General features: G+C 39.8%; 1 protein-coding gene across 10 annotated transcripts in view; it reads right to left on the bottom strand.

The window, feature by feature from the left end:
* Positions 1 to 4,167: 4,167 nt before the first annotated feature.
* Znf131 (zinc finger protein 131) overlaps positions 4,168 to 21,369 on the bottom strand; it is a 117,137-nt gene continuing 99,935 nt past the window's right edge. For 6 of the 10 annotated variants that reach the window (XM_008842110.3, XM_008842108.3, XM_008842109.3 and 3 more), the window contains exons 5-7: positions 17,057 to 17,733; positions 8,168 to 8,298; positions 4,168 to 6,033 (exon numbers count right to left, since the gene is read on the bottom strand). In XM_008842110.3, the coding sequence (XP_008840332.1) occupies positions 5,350 to 6,033; positions 8,168 to 8,298; positions 17,057 to 17,733 (1,492 nt within the window). In that variant the 3' untranslated portion in view covers positions 4,168 to 5,349. The remainder of the gene's footprint in view (positions 6,034 to 8,167; positions 8,299 to 17,056; positions 17,734 to 21,369) is intronic. The other 4 variants (XM_008842112.3, XM_017800339.2, XM_029567812.1 and 1 more) reach the window with 3 other exon arrangements.

Below are 21,369 nucleotides of genomic sequence, written 5' to 3'. Positions count from 1 at the left end.
TTATTGTCCTAGTTTGCTCTTCATTGCTGTGACAAAATACTCTGACCAATACCAACTTGGAGAGGAAAGGGTTTATTCAGCCAACATCTCCCAGGTCACAGTTCATTACCCCAAGGTAGGAATTCAGGGCAGGAACCTGGAAGCAGGAGCTGGAGCACACGCCATAGAGGAACGCTGCTTACTGGCTTGCTCCCCTGGCCCCTGCTCAGCCTGCTTTCTTATACAATCCAGGCCCACCTGCCCAGGGGTGGCACCACCCACAGTGAGCTGGGTCCTCCCACATCACTCATCAAGAAGATGCCCTTCAGACATGGCCACAGGCCAGTCCAATAGAGGCAATTTCCCGACTGAGGCTCCCTCAACCCAGGTGTGTCAAGTTGACACTAAAGCTATCCAGCACACATTTCAAAAACTAAAAATATCGGAGACTTCATAGATTACTCTTGCCTGATAGTCCAGTATCACAAGGAAAAGCTAACAGGAACAATACTAACAAAGATGCTTTTCTATAGTTAGTGTGTGGCTGTCCTAAGGGCCCTTCAAAGTCATTCTGGGCTGAAGAAATCACACATTCAAAAAAGCACACTTCATTCTGCTGGCTCATCAACTGTGCTTCCTACAGGTGTCCTGTCATCTATGTCAGTTGTTCACCAAGTGTGATCCCTGGACTAACAGCATCAGCAGTACCTGGGTGCTCGTTTAGAAATTCAAATTTGGGGGGCTGGAGAGGTGGCTCAGCAATTAATAGCACTTACTAATCTTGCAGAGGACTGGGTTCTGTTCCCAGCCCTCACATAGTGGCTAATAACTATCTGTAACTTCAGTTCCAGGGGATCTGACACCCCCTTTTGGCTTCCTCAGGCACTGCATGAATGTGGTGTACTTACATGCTGGCAAAACACACACATAAAATAAGGTTTACTCAAGGCAACACCCTGAGAAGATGGGGGGGGCGCTCTCACCTCCCCTCAACAAAAGAACACCTTGAGAAATTCAGGCACACATACAGAGAAGCAGAAAAGTGTGATGGGACAGTGGACAAGGTGAGGTGCTGTGCTGTGAGCCAGGGCTGGTGGTTTTTTCTTTGGCAGCAACATGCAAACTTTAGACTTCCTGAGGAATTTACCATAATTTTTTTAGACAAATGCATTATTTTTCTGCAAGTCAAGCATCATTTTACACATTAGAAATAATGTAAAGAGCATCAGATGTTCTGGGCTGTATAAAGATTAAGTCATCTTTGGAAGTAATGTGCAATAAATTGAAGCTTTCTTTTAGCATTTGGAATACCAAAGGAGTAAGTTAACTCAAAGACCAATTCACCAACCAGGAAGCCACAGCTCCATAGCTGGTGTAGCCTCAGGGCGAGGAGATGAGGCAATTTGCTGTGGGTATCCTGCCATCCAAGATCTTTTATCTCCTCTCCTAACCCTGCCAAGGGCTAGAGTGGATTCTAGAGAGGAAATGGCATTTATCCTATGCTGTGTGTAATCTGAAGCAAAAAGGTCTCATAGAGGTAACTATTTGGGTGACAAGTATATTTCTGCATTCTCAGTTCAAATCCTGGCTCCACTCCCTACTGTTTCTCATTCCTCTCTAATAGGAGAGCTGCTAATGGTAATGGAGGTTAAGTGTGTGATACATAGGTGACTCAGGCTGCACAGCTATTGTTACAATGAAACTTTTCTTTCCTAGGCTCTATTTTGCTAGAAATACCAAGGTAGGAATTGCTTCAGTTAGTCTTACTAGGCTGAAAGGACAAAGACCAGGTTCACCTGCTGCCTATCTACTTATGTCAGTACAATTCGATGAAGTTTAAAGAAGTTTTAAGACATCCTCTAAATTCTGACTGTATTTTATGACAGCCTCTATATTCATAGTTTCAGAGCAATACACTTCATTAACTGCTGGTGATGGGGGTTTGGCAGATTTACTCCTGCTAATTCTCACTTTAATCCTTATGGCAAATTTTGTTAGGTGCTGCAGCACAGCTCAGCGCATTACACAAAAAAAATGAAGCCTAGGTCTCCTCCAAATGTAATTAATGCAAAGGTTAGCATTAATGACTTAAAAACTTAGATTTTCTCCAAAGTCAGGTCAATCTCATTTCCTCTATCAGTTCAAAAAGACTACTTTAAGCACCTTAATAAATGACATTGTCACTTTAACACATGCTAAACTGAAGTGCCAACATCCCTGAAAGTATTCCTACAGTAGAGAGTAGCCTTGGTAAGCTAGATAAGCTACAAGCGGCCTTCTGATTTTGTACATATCAAAGGTGTCTGGCTTTTAAGTGTACTCACAGGATTTAGTTTTACTCTGAACTTCCTATGGTGTGGTATTAAACAGTCTTGTACCTGCATCTCCAGACCTCTGAAAACTCTTGCTGGCAGGAAATGTTTTTTGTTACTTGGAACAAGCCCCCTTTGGACGTACCAGCTTTTACTAATGAACTGACTGCTGGTAGAGTATGTTACCCCTAGAGACAGCTTCAAGATGAGTACAAGACATCAGAGGAGCCAACCATAATAAACAGCTTCAACTGTCAGCTCCCTCTGACCCCCAGCCTTCCTAGGAAAGCAGAGATGCTGGAGACTGAATTGACCAATAATTTTATCAGCCTAGGCTATGGAAGCTTTCTTCAATTAAGGAGAAACAGGTTGTTGAAAACATCAATGTGCTGGAGGGTAGTAAACAAGGACACTCCACGTCCACATTTTATTTATGCATCTCTTTCATTTTTGTTCCTGAGTTGTATCCTTGTCTTCAAAACTGCAATTGGTTAAAGTTCAAGTATTGTGTTTTCTTGACTTGTGAGATGTTTGGTGGCATTACTGAACTTTGGGGTGGAGTTCACAGACAACCCTAACTTATAGTTGGCTGAGCATAAATGCTTGTAGTTTGTTGACTGAATTTGTGGCTGTGTGTGAAGTGGGAGCAATGTGAGCATTTGATTTGGGGGACTTTGCTCTAAATGTGGATGATCAGCATTGAATTGCTGGGCACTCAACTGGTGTCCAGGAAGTGCTGTCTATCTGTAAGGCTGAATACTGCACTCCACTCTGCAGCTACCATACCTAACAGACTTAGCTGAAAGCCCCAGTAGGAAAATGCTCAGAACAAATACCCAGTTTAGTACTTGGAGCAAATGCATATTTGTTTTTAAAAACTGTTACACGCAAAACGTTTTGCAAACTACAAAGTACTATTCAGCCAAAAGCTTATCCCTAATGGGCTGCTTTCCTCACCTGCGTTGTGAACATACCAACAGCCTTTTGGGAACAGAAGGAGCTACAGTCACCTCTCTTTGAGAGGCTTTGCCAAACATGAAAACACAAATGATAATACTTTAAAGTGCCTTTGCCTCTGATCTCGTTTTGTGGTCACTGCTTTCAAAAGAGATTATGCTTAAAATAAACTTTGTTTTATACCTTGGCTAAGGGCAAAGCATGTATTTTCAGCATTTGAAAATCACTGGACCCTAGCCAGCAGTTTACATGTTTGAGGCTGTAATCTGCCAGAGTTTTAAAAAAACCAACTATAGTTAGCTCAGTATTTTCTAACTTCAAAGAAAACAAAATACAGGGACTGGAGAGACAGCTCAGCAGTTAACAGCACTGACTGGCAGCTCTTGCAGAGGATCCAGGTTAGGTTTCAAGCATCCACAAGGCGGCTCACAACCTTATCAGTAACTCCAGTTCCAAAGGATCCAATGCCCTCTTCTGGCCTCAGCAGGAATTGTACATACATGCTGCACTACAAGCAGGCAAAACACTCATATATATAAACTAAAAATAAGATATTGTAAAACAAATACATGAACTTTGAGGTAGGCACTTAACCAAACAGAACATACTTGAAATCCATACGACTTGTCTTGATTTTAAAATAAAAGACCCCTTATTCCTGAAATAGCTGCAATTTCTGTGTTATCATTTAATGCCAGGATTTCTAAAGGGGCGGCTAAAAAAACCTCCACTTGCTCTTGTGCTATGTTAAGAACTACAATAAATATAAACAACTTCTTAAAAAAAGCTAATTTTGGGGTATGAATGTATTGAGAATTTTATATCTTAATGAGTCATGTTAATACAGACGCAAAAGTACATGAAAAATCTCTGACCGTATTCCAAGTTACACATTAGTAATTAAAAAATAAGAGCCATGAACACATAATTTTAAAGTTTACTTTAAAAATGTAAATATTTCCCAATATTTAACAGGTAAAGAAAATAGCATATTGATTTTATGTGATTATACTTTATTTTCCAAGTAATACTGATTAAAAATATTTACACACCTACTTTTAAGTCCATAGTTTAGCACTCTTATTTGTATGGCTTTAAAAGTTATAGCACAAAATCTTTACATTAAGGACTGGGGGGAAAAGATTCCATTCAAAACAAAGCCTGATATATTATATACATGTTTTTCCTCTGTACTTTATTTTAAATACATTTAATTTTTAAATGACACTCATCTATGCTTTTTTCCATCTGGTGGTAAAATATTAGTGCAATTTCTCATCAAAATAAAGTTTACCACAGATGTAAACGAATTTTCCCAATTGAAAATGGCCCTTCAGCTGCCAGTAAATGAAAAATTTTCAGTGTAACAAACGAGAAAGAATTGGTAGTTGTCATTATAAGCAAAAATACAAAGTACTATAGCACTGTTTGCACTGCTCCTTAAAACACAAACTTTGAAAGAACCAGAGATGATTTACAGAAGTTTAGTTGGTTTTGAAAAGGCACATGGGTGTTTTTGTTTTTCTTCTATTTTTTTGTTTTAAACATTCTAGAAATTTTGCCATCACCACCATTTCTGTTGTGGAGACAGCATCTGTAACCACTGGGATAGACGAGAATGTTGTTCAAAAGAAAGCAAGCCAAACCCAAGATTTAACTGCACAGTAACAATGCGCTTTTCTTCATGCAGTCTTTTGTGTCCTACAGATTCAATTTTCTAACATGCATTAGAATACATAAGTATTCTAATGGTTTATGTATGATTTTACACTATGCAGAGAATTTGAGGAAGGACATGACCTGGGGAAGAGAAAAGGGAGACCCTTACCACAATGAAAATAGGTACATTCATACCCAACCATATAAGAATATAATCCACTTAAGTTACCAGAAAGACATGTCTCAAAGCTCCCACTCACGAGAAATAACCCCACTCTATGGCATTAACTGGAAGGAGGGGCATCAGTTTGTTTCTAAAGGAACAGTTTAGTACAACAGGAAATAGTTTAACTTTGGTCCACTTATCTGTTAGCTTACAGACAGTCACACTGCCCATCAGTTCACCAGATGTGTAAATCTAGAAACAGACTCATTTGTTATTTCATTCTAAAACTGGTAGAGCTGTTCTGTCATTCTCGGCTTTTCCAGCCTGGGAATACCCTCTTGGTTTGGTCTCTAAACGCTCAGCGTCTTCAAGATCTTCCATGGCAGGCTCAGCAGCATCTGTGTGGCTAGGCTCTCTCTCCTCTTGGCTCATGATTTCGGGGGTCATGTGGTCCAAGTCTGCTTCCAGAAGCTCAGTTTGTACTTCGACTGGCATCTGATTTACCCGCTCAACATGGAGCTCCTCCACATGCACTTCAGTACCTTCTTCAGTCTGAATCCGACCCACTTCCAGGTAACTCACTTGGACCTGTTCTGGAAGCTCACTTATATGTGCATCATGCACTTGGCTGTCCTGGAGCAGATCTGGATGGACTTGTTCCACAGTTACTTGTGCTGAATCCACCTGGACCTGAAGCAATGGTAATACGTGCACCTTCCCAACTTGTTCTATAATAGTCATTGATGTCACTGGTTCAGTTTGCACATGTGTTTCTACTGAAAGGACTTCTTCAGTTACTAGACGCTCTGAAATATTGTGAGCATCACTAAGATGCCTCCTTAGTTCATTTCCTTGCATAAACCATAAGTCACATAGAGTACAATGGTTGGGTTTATCTCCAGTGTGTATTACTAAGTGGTCTTTAAACTGGTCCCAGCTGTTAAACACACTGTTACAGACCTGAAATAATCAAATGTAATATGTTAACAATACTTACACTCAAACTGAAGTAAAAATAGATATTTAGTCTCTATAAAACAATACACTGGCTGGGCGTGGTGGCATATGCCTTTAATCCCAACACTAGGGAGGCAGAGGAAGGCGGATCTTTTTGAGTTTGAGGCCAGCCTGGTCTACATAGTGAGTTCCAGGACAGCTGGAGCTACAGGGAGACCCTGTCTCAAAAAGACAAAAAAAAAAACAAACACAACCCCAAAACAACAACAACAACAACAAAATACATTGAAGGGTAGAGGTTAGCACAGCAGAGTGCTTGCCTGGCATGTACAGGGCACAGGATCCAATCCTCAGCACTGCGAAACACAAAACAAAACAAAGAATACATTTAAAAGGGCTGGAAGGAGCTGGAGAGCTGGCTGGGGGTTAAGAGCAACTGGATGCTCTTGCTGGTTTGGTTCTCAGCACTCACACGGCAACTAACAACTGTTAACTCCAGTTCCAATGGATCCAATACCCTCTTCTGACCTCTGCGGGCAGTGCATATACATAGTGCACTTATATACATGCAGGCAAAACACCAATACACATAAAATAAAAATATGAGTAAGAGCTGAATATGAGGCCCTAGGTTCCATCCCCAGCATAACAAACAAAAACCACACAATACCACCATTCACATGGGTAAGTTAAAAAGTTTTAGGAAGATGTTCTAAGTAAGGCAGTCACAGAATTTAGTGCAAATCTATTTCAAACACTTTGTTTCATTTGGTCTTTCAGCAGATACATCTAACAACTTAATAGATTCTGGGAAACATTTCAATATGCCCCGTTTAAGTATTAAATATAAAGCAATAATACCATAATTTCTACCATAATTTCAAGATTTAGACCCACTACATTATTTGGGATAAAAACACTAATCACAGAAGATGACACAGTTGTAACTGGTCTGCCTTCTCTGCCTCTCTTGAAATTTCTAATGGTTGTTCCTACAGTTAAGAATAACTCTAATTATGGACAGGTGAGACAGTTCAGTGGGTAAAGGTATTTCACATTAAACCTGACAACCTGAGTTCCATCTCCAGAATCCACATGGTGGAAGTAGAGAACCGACTCCTTCAAGTTGTCCTCTGACCTCTACACACACCTTTTGGTATGTGTACCCCCACTGTGAATAAATAAATAAATGCAAAAATGTAAAAAAAAAAAAAAAAAAAAAAAAAGCTTCTAATTCCTCACAAACCAGGTGCATGCCTCAGCACTCTGGGGATCAAAGTAGGAGGATCATAAACTCAAGGTTCTTCTTTGCTACAAGTGAGCTTGAGGCTAGCCTAAGATAAATGAGGCCCTGTCTCAAAGAAACAAAAACAAAACACTATTTTCTAAGAAAAGGGAGGTGGGGGAACGACGACAGAGACTTTCCAGTGTTTCAGAGTACCTACTATGTTAAGACACATTTTTTTTTAACTGACATTAATGTCATCTAGGGTTGAGTAAAAATATTACTCTAATCCCCCTTATAAAATACATACACTGTTCTTTATTCTCAAGTCTTTGCAAAGCTCTATAGCTTGCATGAGATTCTGAACTCCTTGATTTACCAAAGTTGCATTCTGATACACCCACTATAATCTTGCAAGTCAAAAATACATTAAATACACCATAGCTTAGTAACACATAGCAGGCAGTCCAACTTTTTGACACTGCAAGACTATTTGTCATCTACAAAGTTCACAATATGAGCTAGGCAGGTTTTTTTTTTTTTTTCTAACAATGTTCTAAATAATTTTACAATTTTGTGTTGGCCTACATTCATAACTATCCTAGGGCCACAGGATGGATGCACCATGAACTATCAGTTGTTTGTAGCTGTGAATGCACAGCTGACTAGGAGCTGGAGCTGCTGCTGCTGCCTAGTGTCACAAAAGAACATCCTACTGTGCATCACTAGCTCAAGAAAAGATCAAATTTCAAAATTCCAAGAATGGTTTCTGCTGAAGGCATAAACCTTTTGCACCACTGTCAAGTCAAAAACTTCCAAGTCAACCCTGGTTAAGTCCGAAACTATTTACTCTGCACCTCTAATGATGGCAAACACATTCCTTTGGTAAGAACAAAATACACTCACACATACCTGGCATTCATAAAGCTTCTTCCTTCCCTTTTTTGCCCCTACTCCGGTTTGGCATGCAGTGAGGTGACATTTGAGAGTGCTATTTCTAGCAAATCGTTCATGACAATTTGAACATTCAAAAGGTTTTTCACCTAATGTAAGAAAAAAACACATTAACAAATTTAAAAATCAGCAAAGGCAAATTTAGTTTATTTTTTGATTATTTGCAGTGCTAGGAATCAAACCATAGGCCTGACTCATGCATGCCAGGCAACTGATCTACTATTGATAAACTATACCCCCAGTTCCTTTTGTTAACAGCATTTTTTCCTTCCCGTGTGTGTGTGTGTGTGTGTGTGTGTGTGTGTGTTTAACTATGTAGCTCTGCCTGGCCTGAACTCACCATGTAGACTAGGCTGTCCTCATACTTGTCATTCTGATTGAGCTTCTGCCTCCCAAGTGCTGAGATTATGGGTATGTGGCACCACACCTGGCTTTCTTTCCTACGTAAATATTTTGTGTGTATGAGTGTATTGTCTGCATGTAAGTGCACAATGCCCGCAGAGGTCAGAAGAGGGCATTAGACTCCCCTGGGAGTGGAGTTGTAGACAGTTGTTAGCCACCATGTGGGTACTGGGAATCAAACCCGAGTTGTCTGCAAGAGCAGCAATGCCCTTAACTGCTGAGCCGTATCTCCAGCCTCTTGTCTCCAGGCTGGCCTCAAACTTGCAGTCCTCCTGACTCAGTCTCCCAAGTGCTTCAATTATAGGCATGTACCACATGCTTGGCTTAATAACACATTTTTTTTTCTTCTTTTTTGGTCTTTTTGAGACAGAGTCTCGCTGTAGCCCCAGCTGGCCTGGAACTCTCTATGTAGAACTCCCAGAGATCTGCCTGCCTCTGCCTCCTGAGTGCTGGGATTAAAGGTGTGTGCCACCTCGTCTGGCTTAATAACACATTGGTAAGAGAGGGAAATCGATGTTGTTACACCTGAAATTACTTTCCTTACTTATTAATTCTAGCATTCAGGAGGCAGAGGCAGACTGATATCTGTGAGATCAAGGCCAGCAGCCAGTCAGGTCTACATAGCAAGTTCCAGACCACCTGGGGCATCAAGGAGACCCTGTCTTAAAAAACAAACCAAACAAAAAGAAAACAAGCAAGCAAAAACTACAACAAAAAGAAAGAAACAAACAAAAACCCCAATTAATCTCTATTTTATGGAAATGTAGCACTATCCTTCCCCCAAGCACTTTTCCCCGACACTTACCATGTACCAGACCATGTATTAGGTGATGAAGATGAAAGGTAAATAAGCTGGACATGGAGGCATACAATCCCAATGCTCAATACTAGGAGGCTGAGGCAGAAGATTCTTAGTTTGAGGCAAACCTGGGCAATACAAGACTCTCTCTCTCAAAAAAAAAAAAAAAAAAAAAAAAAAAACCAACTAAACTAATAAAAAAAAAAACAAAAAGATAAGTAAGCTGCTGTTAAATTTTTTCATGAGAGAGATGAAAATAAATGTGAAGCCCTGGAGACTATTTATAAGAGAGCTAGGAAGAAATGCTGCAGCAGCAGAAAGGAGGGCAATTCTGCCTGGAACAGAATGAGATAACTAACTGAACAGACCAATCAGAGGCAGAGAGTTAAAACTGCACGGTGAATTTGGGTAAGGAAGGAAGGATCAAGTACAACTCCTTGGTCTCTGGCTTAGAATGCCACGTAGTACCAAGAACCCAGGAGTTCAAGATCTGTCTGTGGTGGGTGTGCTGGGAAAGAGCACAAATTTTAGTTATATGTGCTGAGTTCAAGTACTCAGAGCAGTGTTGGGGATGTAGTTGAGTTGAAAAGTGCTTGCCTAGCACGCACAAAGATCTGGGTTTGAGTCCTAGCACATCATAAACTAGGAGTGGTGGTACACATCTGTTATCCCAACACCTGGGTGATGTAGGCAGAAGGGTCAGAGGTTCAAGTCATCCTGAGCAGCATATTAGGTTTAAGGCCTATCTGGATGGGAGTCATGAGACTGGACCTCAAAAAAAAAAAAAATTGACTATTTTTTTTTTTTTTTTTTGTCTTTTTGAGACAGGGTCTCCCTGTAGCCCCAGCTGTCCTGGAACTCACTATGTAGACCAGGCTGGCCTTGAACTCACAGAGATCCACCTGCCTCTGCCTCCACGCCCAGCCTTTATTTACTATTTTTATTTTATGTATATGAGTACATTGCCTGCATGTAAGTACACCCATGTCATGCAATGCCCTCAGAGGACAGAAGAAGCTGTTGGATCCCCTGGAACTGGAGTTTACAGACAGCTATTAGCTGCCATGTGGGTGCTGGGATACGAACTGGGTCTTCTGCAAGAACAGCCAGTGTTCTTAACTGTTGAGCTATCACTCCAACCCCCCCAAAATATAAAATTTTAAAAAAGGTACTCAGTGTAGAGTGGTGATGCTCAACAGATAGTTGTATAGACAATTCTGGAGCCAATACATGGTGGATCTATATATATAGTCTAAGAGGTCATTTTCAGTGATAGCAAATACTTTCAAAATGGGTTAAGAGCTCTAAGAACGTTACACGGTTACAAACCCAAGGATACTATATAATGAAACACCAAGTAGATGAGTTAGCAATGGAAAACAGGAATGGAACTGCCAAGAAATAGCAGCAAACAATTCCAAGATAAATCCAGAAATGTGGCTGGGGGTATGGTTCAGTGCAGAGTACTTATCTAGCATGAATGAGGTCCTGGGTTCAAGTCACAAACACCCCCTGCCCCCTTAACAAACTTAAAAATAAAGACTAGAAGAGATCTTTAGGCCAAAATAAATTATCACTACTTATTGATTTTCTGTGTGAAAGTAAGGCAGTGGAGAAGGAAAGGAAAAGTTGGAATGAAGGATGAAACATGGTCTTAGAAGACATAGTAAGTTCTAAGACTCAGGACTGTCCATTCATAGAAAAAGAAAGCCGCAGGATATATGTGGGTGAGAAGGTAGGTATGTTATCTGCTTAAGTGGAGTATACAAGGGTCTAGAGTACTACAGTGAGGACCTGGGTAAAGAATAAGAAAAAGAAAAGAGACAACAAATTGTCTTACTTAAGATGTGAGATAAGAACTTTCTTTAGTACTGTTCACCAACAAAGGAGGAGTCAACAACTGCAATTATTGCAAGATGAAGGGTATCTAAATATAAGCAGGATCTCTCTAAGCAAGAAAAGGTACATACTATAATGAGGTTTGATAAGAAGAAAAATAAAAAATGTGGCAATACACTGTAAGGGAGAGAAGGACTGAAAAGCATGGAGGTAGAAGGGACAAGAATAGTTAAGCCAGGCATGGTGGTACATACCTTCAGTCCCAGCACTTGGGAGGCAGAGGCAGGTAGATCTTTGTGAATTAGAGGCCAGCCTGGTCCACAGAGCAAGCTTGTAGGCCAGCTGGGGCTACATGGAGACCCTGTCTCAAAAAAATTATAGTTCAGAAAAGAGTAAGAAAATTCAGGGACAGGATGATGCTTGCAGAGAACAGGACTAAGACTTAAGAGGCAGAGGCCCAGATGTGACCAAAAATTTTTAAGTAGAATGATACAATGAAGTTAAAGATTCACATGTTCTTCCCCATTAAAATAAACACAGCAGCACTTGAAGAGTTTCCACGTGACAAAAAAAAAAAAATTAAAGGTGGTATCTATTATTTCGAATTAATGTTGATATAGGAAATTTTTTAATTTCAGGTATGTTGAAAAATATGTTAAACAAAATGGTTTTTTATCACTGTGTAGTTTTTCATTATCAATGACATCTATAAGCAAAAATTGTCACAGCATCTTTAAAAGGTAAACAGAGGGGCTGCGGAGATGGTTCAGCTGGCAAAGTGTGCAAGCATGGGGATCTGAGTTTGGATCTCGGGCACTCACATAAAGAGTCAGTTGTGGGCTGGAGAGATGGGCCAACAATTAAGAGCACTGGCTGCTCTTGCAGAAGACCGAGGTTCCATTCCCAGTCCCCACATGGTGGCTATTAACCACCTATAACTCCAGTTTGAGGGGATCTGACGCCCTCTTTTGGTCTCCTTAGGCACTGCATGCATATGTATACTTAAAACACATGCAGGTAAAACTCATACACAAAAAAAGCAGCCAGTTGTGGCAGACCACATCTGTAACTCCAACCCTGGAAGGGGTCGGGTGGAAACAGGTGGATCCCTGGAGCTCACTGACCAGCCACCCTAGCCAGTGGGTAGGCTTTAGGTTCAGTGAGAGACTCTGCCTCAAAAAAATAAGGTGAAGATGGGCTGAAGATATGGTGCAGCAGTTAAGAGCACTGGCTACTCTTGCACAGGACCCAGGTTCAGTTCCCAGCACCTACATGGTGACCAACAACCATCCATAACAGTTCCAGGGTATTCCAATACCCTCCTGACCTCTGTAGGCACTGCATGGCACAGGTGCACTTACATACACACACACAACACAGTCATACACATAAAATAATAATAAATAAAATATTTTTTAAAAATAAGGTGAAGGGGACTGGAGAGAGGCTCAGGGGGGACTGAGATGGCTCAGTGTATTAAGAGTATTACTGTTTTTCCAGAGGACCCAGGTTCATTTTCCAACACCCACATGGTAGCTAACACAGATCCTTAACTCCAGATCTGGGGGATTCAACATCCTCTTCTGGCCTCCTCAGGCACCAAGTAGACATGTAGTGCACTTATATACATGCTGGCAAAACTCATATATATAAAATAAAAATAAATAAAATAATTAAAGGGCTGCAGAGTTGGCTCTGTTGTTTAGAGCTCTGGCTGCTCTTGCACTGGCCCTAGGTTTGGTTCCCAGCACCCACATGGCAGCTAACAACTGTCCATAACTGCAGTTCCAGGGAATTCAACATCTTCTTCTGGCCTCTGTGAGCACTGCATACATGTGATGAATTTACATACATACAGGCAACACACTCATATATATAAAATAAAAATATTTTTAAAAATAAAATCTTTAATTAAAAAAATCCATAAGCATTAAGCAGAATTAAAAAAGTCAGAGACTGAAAATGACAAAGACACCTGAAGTTGATCTCTGGCCTTCACATACTCATGTGTGCTCATTAGCATGTGCCACATGCACACAAGCAACATATATACACAGAGAAAAATAAAAAGCAATTTGATAATATTTGCCAAGATCTAAAGTGCATATATTTTTTGATCTAGCAATTCTGCTCTTTTAAAATTAAATTACTTAGGCCAGCAAAATAGCTCAGTGGGCAAAAGATTGATGACCCGAGTTCAATCTCCAGAACCTATACGGTAGAAGGGAGGAACCACTCCTACAAGCTAGTCTCTGACCTCCATATGTGCACTGTGGCAAGTGCATGCATGCATATATATATATACACACACACACACATATATATACACATATATATACATATATATGTATATATATATGGGGGCATACATGCTTGTACACTGAATATAAAAACATTTAAAAATAAACTTACATGAACACGTGTACACAGATAAATGTACAAGGCTGCTTACTACAGGATGTTCGGCAATAGCGACATCTAGCAAAAACCTAGTGTTTATGAAGAGTTATAGACATATCCATGTACTAAAATATTATGGGGACATAATAAAAGAAAACCAAACATTCATAAATGTTTCCTTTTTTTAAAAGAAATGACTGCAGGCTGAATCTGGCAGCACATGCCTATAATCTCAGCACATGAGAGGCTGAGGCAAAAAGATCTTAAGTTTGAGGCCAGTCTAGGCTACTTAATGTGACCTTGCCTCAAAACCTGCAATATTCCAACCTCTCCCCATCACTGAATCTATAATCAGCCTTTAGTTCACAAAAGTGAGGCCCTGTCTCAAAAAACAAACAACGAAGCTCCCAAATTGAAAAAAAAAAAAAAAAAAAAAGAGAAGACAGGACTGGAGAGAGCTCAGTGGTTAAGAGTACAAGCTACTCTTAACACAGGATCAGAGTTCAGTTCCTGGCATCCATGTTGAGTGGTTCACAACCTCTGTAACTCCAGCTCAGGTGATCTGATGTCCCTGGTCTCCATGGGTACACACACTCAAAAAAAAAAATAAAATAAAATAAAAACAAACAAAAAACAACAACAAAAAACCAAGACTCCTAAAGAAATTAAACAGTATAAATCTGTGGTCTTTTTGTTTTCCCAAAGTACGTGTGGTAAGAATATGCCTGAAGGTTAAAGGCAAATGATCTACCACTGAGCCTTAACCCTGCCTTTGAAAAAAAAAAAAAAGGAAAAGGTAGTGCTAGGTGTTTAATCCTTGGCATGCCTATGTATAATGCTCTACTGCTAAGCCATGTAGCTGCTTTTGGAGAGATCTAGTTAAGTAGGAAAGACTCACTTTTCACTGCATACCACTTGAGTTGTTTCTATTTAAAAATTAGTTTAAATAAGCTGAGTGAAATCTAGAGATAGCAACAGATTCACTTAGTTTTCCAGATGTGAACTGTTAGTTTTCAGAGAGCTTTCACCATCTTGTTACACCTGTAGAGTAGGTACCATTACCCTTAATACAAAGAAATCACTTCCGTATAGTGAGCAGTGTCAGTCATCAGCTGGCAAATGTTAGGACTGGAGCCACAATTGAATTGTGACTTTTAGACCCACATACTTTCTGATTTTATACCTCATTCTTGGAAACTAGGAAGAAGCTATCTGAAAACAAGGTCATATCAAGGCTCTTTTCTACTGTAGGCCCCTCAGGTAGAGCTGCAAAACAGAACTGGTATTCTCCTTCCCTCCTTAAGAGCTTACCCTTTGATGCCTTTGCAAGTCACCCAATCATGTGGTTACTCCAACAGAAAGATATCTCTCTTTCACCCTCAAATCTCAATGATCACCAAATCCTGTGGATCCTGCCTACTTACTGTTACTCAAACCACCACCCTTTTCCATTACTGCTGCCTTTACCTCAACTCCCAGTCTTACTTTGATTTCTCCAAAAGATTCCTCATTATAGCCAGGTTTTATTCCACACCCATCTATTTTTGCCAGTCACCTCCCTAAACCAAAAATCTGATCAATTTGCTTCTAGAAAGTCTAGAAAACAAAATTTAGTTTGCTTATATTCTAAACTAATCTTATATTGAGCATATGGTTCTAGAATTGTTAAGAATTAGCCAAGCTGTTACTTAAGTCATCACAAATCACCTTGAGAGCAAAGAAAGACAAAGAATAAATTACTTCAGCTCTATTATTCATTCTGCTAACACCAAATGAAAAAGCACAGGACATTAAAAAGAAAATCTCATCACTCCCACATTCACTTGCAGATACCCTATATTGATGCCCAGTGCATGCCATGTGGCCTACCCTAACAATCTCTTTGGCCATATTTCTATATCTTCCTCTACTGAGTCAATCCTGGAGTCATATGCCCCTCGATTAGTGATGCAAACAACTTGCTTCTATTTTTTCCTCTATGCCCGTGTATGTTTCTTTTCTTTGCTTGGAAACCTGTTACTAGACTAACTTTGTTTCCGTGATAACAGTCATTACCCCTAGGGTTGAACGGTACAGGATAACACATTTTCTGAATCTACCTGGTTCCTCAAAATTTTAAGTAGTGTACTGCAAGTGACTTTGGACAGCGATCTATTTTAAAAAACCACCACCAGAAACTGTCCAAATTCCAGCATCAAAGAAAAACATTTTCAGTGGTATAGATACTTATGTTATATTTCCGGTGCCAATCACCCAAACAGCTTTACTCACTATAAGTAACAAGGATCTGGGTACAAGTGTCTAGGAATCTAACACTTAGCAGGTCTTAGTAACTGTTCTTTCCATACTCTTGTTACAGTGGGCTTAGGACCTACTAAAAATAGAAGTCACTGATGGTAGGTCCTATGCTTGCTTAGATCTAGCAAGGAATGCTTGGACAGTAAAAGCAAAGACAAGAAATTTAACAGAAAGAAAAATTAGTAATAGGAGCTACAGAACTATGATGGCCAGAGGTAGATTTCCTCCTTAGGACTTCTCCCCTCAGGCATGGAATGGCTCTCATGAAAGGAGAGTATAAAGCCATTATTAACTCTCAGCTCCTCTGGCTGTAGACCAGTCCTGACACATGTGACACTGAGAGGTGGAGATAGATGGATATATACTGAGTAGCTAATGGATGAAAACAGATGATTAGGGCTGGGGAGATGGCTCGGTTGGTACACTGCTTGCCACATAAGCATGAATTTGGATCCCCAGAGCCCATATAAAAAGCTGAGTGACAGTTTGGGCATGTAATCCCATGGGGGTGGTGGGGAGAGGGACAGACATGGCCTGGTAGGCAGATCCCTGAAGCCCACTGGCCAACCTAGCAGAATTGATGAGCTTCAGGTTTAGTGACTCAAAAAATACAGTGGAGAGCAATCAAGGAATGACACTCATTATTGATCTCTGATCCACATGCCCACGTGTAACAGTCACACTAACAACTACATACACACCACACACACATGGGCACACATTAAATGTATGTATACCCTCCACACAAAGGAAAAAAATATAAAAACATGTTGATTGCTTGTAAATATATTTATCTATGTAACATATTAACATAAGTATAAAAATAAGAAGAGCAAAGTCACACTATTAACTAGGATTTAATAATTTATGGTTCTTAGCATATAAACTATAAACTACGTTTCACATATTTCTTTGAAAATATAAAAAGTGCAAAGGCATAAGGGTAATAATCTTTCAAAGTTGTCAATGATTTGCATTTAAAGCATCAAATATTTCAACAAATCAATGTGTGCAGTCTGCTCATTAGAAAACACGGGAACAAACAGGATTTAAACTTCAAGTGAATGCAGAAATAAATATTCTTTAAATATAAAGTATTTGCTAATTACCTGTATGTTTTCGTAGATGCTCTTTAAAATGTCCAAAGTGGTCAAACTGTTTCTCACAGTATTGACATACGTGAATTTTTTTCCCAGTTCTTTGCTTCTTACTGACTCCACCTTCTTCAAGGTGGTAGCAATTTAGGTGTTGTTTCCATGCACTCTCTCGAAGATACCTTTTATTGCATATTTCACATTTAAAACTTTCAGTGGAGTGTGATTTCATGTGTTCCTTAAAATGGTAAAACAATTTAAATGAACGGTTACATTTCTCACAATGGAACAAGTCCTTCACATGTGACAGCTGAAGTTCCACAATTTCAATACCTTCTACCTGTTTGCTTAGGGGGTCAGATGCATCTTCCTGAATCTGTCCTTTTCTTTCACCTTGACGGTACTTGCTGGTGATATCCGCCAACAGTGCTAGAGCGGAATCGTCAGAGGAACCTGTGCTTTGTATGTACTTTATGCATTGCTTGTCAGAAGCCACTTCTTCTAATGTTTCAATACCTTCATCTTCTACTTCAATTGTGCCTTCAGCAATCTCCACCTCAATTTCAACAGGTTCTGATTCTGCAGACGGCAATGATTCAGTGATAACATTTGAAGTTTCTGCAATCTTTCTTTTTTTGGCCTCATTTTTTCCTGTGGTGTTTTCCTCTAATGGAGCTGCATTTTCTTTGTTTCTGAAATATATAAAGTAGGAGTTTTTTAAATCTGTAAAATGGAACTCAGACCTTTGAAGAACCTGATAAGACTAGTAAAATTTATATGTAAGGGCAGCGAACAAAACTGAGCATCCTATACTGACCAATTTTAAGATTTCCTAAAAGCTGTAACAAGACGAAGATACTGGTCAAAGGATGCGAACTTTAATGAAACAGAATCAAGTCCCCAGACAGACAGATATAGAATAAACTAACTTTTGAGAACAACCTTCAGAGTAATTCAATAGAGAAAAAAGAATCTTTTAAAAGTGGTGGTGCTGGAATAGCTAGTATCTGTAAGGGAAAATAAGCATCAATCTGTAACTCATACCAAAAAAATTAACTCTTAAATGGATCACAGACTAAAATGCAAGAACTAAAATTATTTGATTTCTAGAAAATGGGAAAAAAATCTTAGTGACAGGCCTGCCCATAGCTGCCCTTCCACCTCCAATCTTTATGTTGAAACTACACAGAACCCTAAGAGATGATATTGTAACAGGGCAGGCAGCAAATGTCCAGGGTGTGAAGTAATCATGGTACAAATCAAACCTGAGACAAGCCAAAATTGTACAAAACTGTATCCTCAATTAGAAAGCAGTACGGAGGAGGGCCTGCTAAATCAAGGAGCCCCCACACATGAAGCAAATATTGTCGGAAGTAATAACCTTGCTGTTGACTGAGGTCTTTGAGTGGGCTGGAAACACTAGTGATTTGTTTGTGGTCAAGGCACATGCAGCGTCTATGCTGCCTGAAACAAAAGAAAATGTGCCTTGCTTACTGGCATAGACTCACTGTCTTCTACATCTCTGCCACTACCTTCCCATCCCCTCTATCTCCATTTTAGCTGCTTTAAGGAGAAACAGTGCCAGAGCCAAAGTCTCCCGGCACACAATGGGGACTAAAAGCAATACATATGCATCCAATTATGGCAAAAGGAACTTAGGCAAAAGGAGGAAGACTCTATTCAAAGATTACTCTTTGGGTTTTGGGTTTGACTCTAGACACAACTATAAGAAACAATTAGCTTGCTCCTGGTCACTTAATTGAAACTGATGTTCAAGTCATGGAATTCCAGTCTCAAAGCTCCATTTTGTGTGTGAGTCAACCAGACTTTGTGACTAATAAGAAGCATCCAACAAGTATCTGTCAAGCAAAAATGGTTAAAAAGGACCTGGCACTTTGGATTTATATGAACAAGTGGCAGCTCTCCCCACTGTTGCATAAAGCAAAGCCATTAGCTTGTAAAGTCCGTGATTCACAGGCAGCCTGGATAAACTGAAATGTCATGGTGTCTCTGGCTTGTTGCAGGCATTTGGCCTCAACACCAACTACAAAAGCCCAAAGTGAACATTGCAGCTGTGTTTGGCAAGTGGAAGTCTAGGCTTTCTTCGTAACTCTGGTCAACATTCCCCATGATTTCTCTTGCTATATTTTTACTGACACATAGGCTATTGCCAATGGTCTAGCTTTTTGATCTGTTAACTTGGAAGGAAGGCATAACAAATCGAAGACACCTACTTCCAGAGCCACAAGGACTGGGGGAAAAGAGCAGCTGCTGCAACTTTCTGGGTGTTTAGATGCCTGTTTGACAAATGGCTGTTCTCCAATGAGATCAACTGCAATTGGTTGCTGGAAGGAGCCTATTAAGCATGCCAGCATTACCCACATTGCCACTGTTAATGCCTAGATCCAGTATTATTTTGGATGTGTTAATACATTCACCATCACAAACTGGTCTCAAAGTAAAAGACCCTCTTTTATGTCACTTCATGCCTGACTTCAGGTGTCTACTAAGAGTTTGTTTGTTTCACAGTGATGAAGACAAACCATGCAGGATGTTTGGTTACTTACAAACTGACACTGAATCTTTGACTTCACCTCAGGACTATCTACGGTGGCTTTATCACCACTGTTCTTTTTCAGGTTGAACGTTGCTTTAATCTGATCAGCTATATGAGGTCCATGAAAACCATGTATGTCATCTGTTTAGCTTCCTGGACTATCTGCAGTCTGAGAATGGAGCATCTTTTATCACCAAAACTATGAATAACTGACTAATTATAAAGTACTGATGGGGGTCTGGAGAGGTGGCTCAGCGGTAAAGAGCACTGGCTGCCCCTGCAGAAGACTGGGATTCAAATCCTAGTACCCACATGGCGGCTAACAATCATCTGTAACTCCAGTTTCGAGGAATCTGATACCCTCTTCTGACCTCCACAGGTATTGTACAACACAGGTGCATTTACAAACATGCAGGCAATACACTCATATACATAAAATAAAAAAGATATTTTAATAAAGTACTGACAGATCTCTCCTGTTTCCTATCACCCACAGATACCGATTTGCAGAGTATTACAATAGCCTTCTCAAACACTGACTCAAAAAGATTTTCCACTCTATTTCCCTGACCTCCTCCTTGTCCAAAAATCTGAGTAAGGCAGGCTGGTCACCAAGTTCAGTTGTCCCCCAAAAGAGATAATGTGTTCTCAGCTGCTTCCTGAGAGATGATGGAAAAAAGATGGGAAGCGTATAGAAACCTAATTAGAAAATTTAGGATTCTGTCTGTACATTCTTAGATATGACCTTTTTTCCTCACCAGCAATTCTGGGACAGTAAGGCTGATATCTCTTCCAGGAGATAGTCATATAGGCTTAACAGATTCAAATATAATTCTACTTCAGTCATCTGGATTCTCTTGTTAGAATGATTGCATTTTGTATCATAAGAAGAACCACCTGACCAAGAACATTTACAATGGTTACATGTGAGGCCAGGTGGTATGAGGAGTGGATGACTGAAAAAGAGTTAAGTTATAGTTACAAGGACAGGACATTAATTTTGTAGAGGTGGAGGGAAAGCAACAACTCTAGCACCTACATCCTAGGAGGTATTGGGGTGGGAGAAACGTTCACAATTTGTCTTCTAGAACCTGGGACATGACATAGACAACTGTCACTCAGTTGGCATTCAGGAGGTACTTGTGATAAAGACAAAACTGACTGTCTTCAGACAGTCCCTCCAAAAACTAAAAATAGACCCAATCATTCTAACTGAATTGGGAAAGGGACTATCACATTGGAGGCAATGTCAACCTGTGTCACTAACTGATATAGTTGTCAGATTTGTGGGTACAAACAATTTTTAAAAAATTATTTTTTTAGTAACCATATAATTAGAAGAAGCATTTCATTACAACAGCATTGACATATTCAATAACTTCCATGGGTACAAACAATTTTTAAAAAATTATTTTTTTAATAACCACATAATTAGAAGAAGCATTTCATTACAGCTTTAACATATTCAGTAACACATTCCAGAGCAAGGATACATCTCTTTCAAAGTTGGCTGTAAATTTTTAGGTTCATAGTTGAATTAATACAGTCATACAATATTGAGCTCAGAATAAACCCTACAAATTTCATGATTTGTCTTAATGCATTTTCTCTTCAACATAAAGTACTCCACTTAGGTAGAGACTTTTATTATCCCATTTCATGGGTGAAGAACTGAGGGACCGAAAGGCTATATAACTTACCCAAAATAGTAAGTATTGGACCTAGGATTCGAACTACACATCCTAGCTGCAAAGTTCACATTCTTGACCAA

Source organism: Nannospalax galili, unplaced genomic scaffold (genome assembly GCF_000622305.1).
Source record: "Nannospalax galili isolate Female #2095 unplaced genomic scaffold, S.galili_v1.0 scaffold139, whole genome shotgun sequence".
In the NCBI taxonomy this organism is placed as follows: domain Eukaryota; kingdom Metazoa; phylum Chordata; class Mammalia; order Rodentia; family Spalacidae; genus Nannospalax; species Nannospalax galili.
This window is presented reverse-complemented; position numbering and strand designations above follow the sequence as displayed.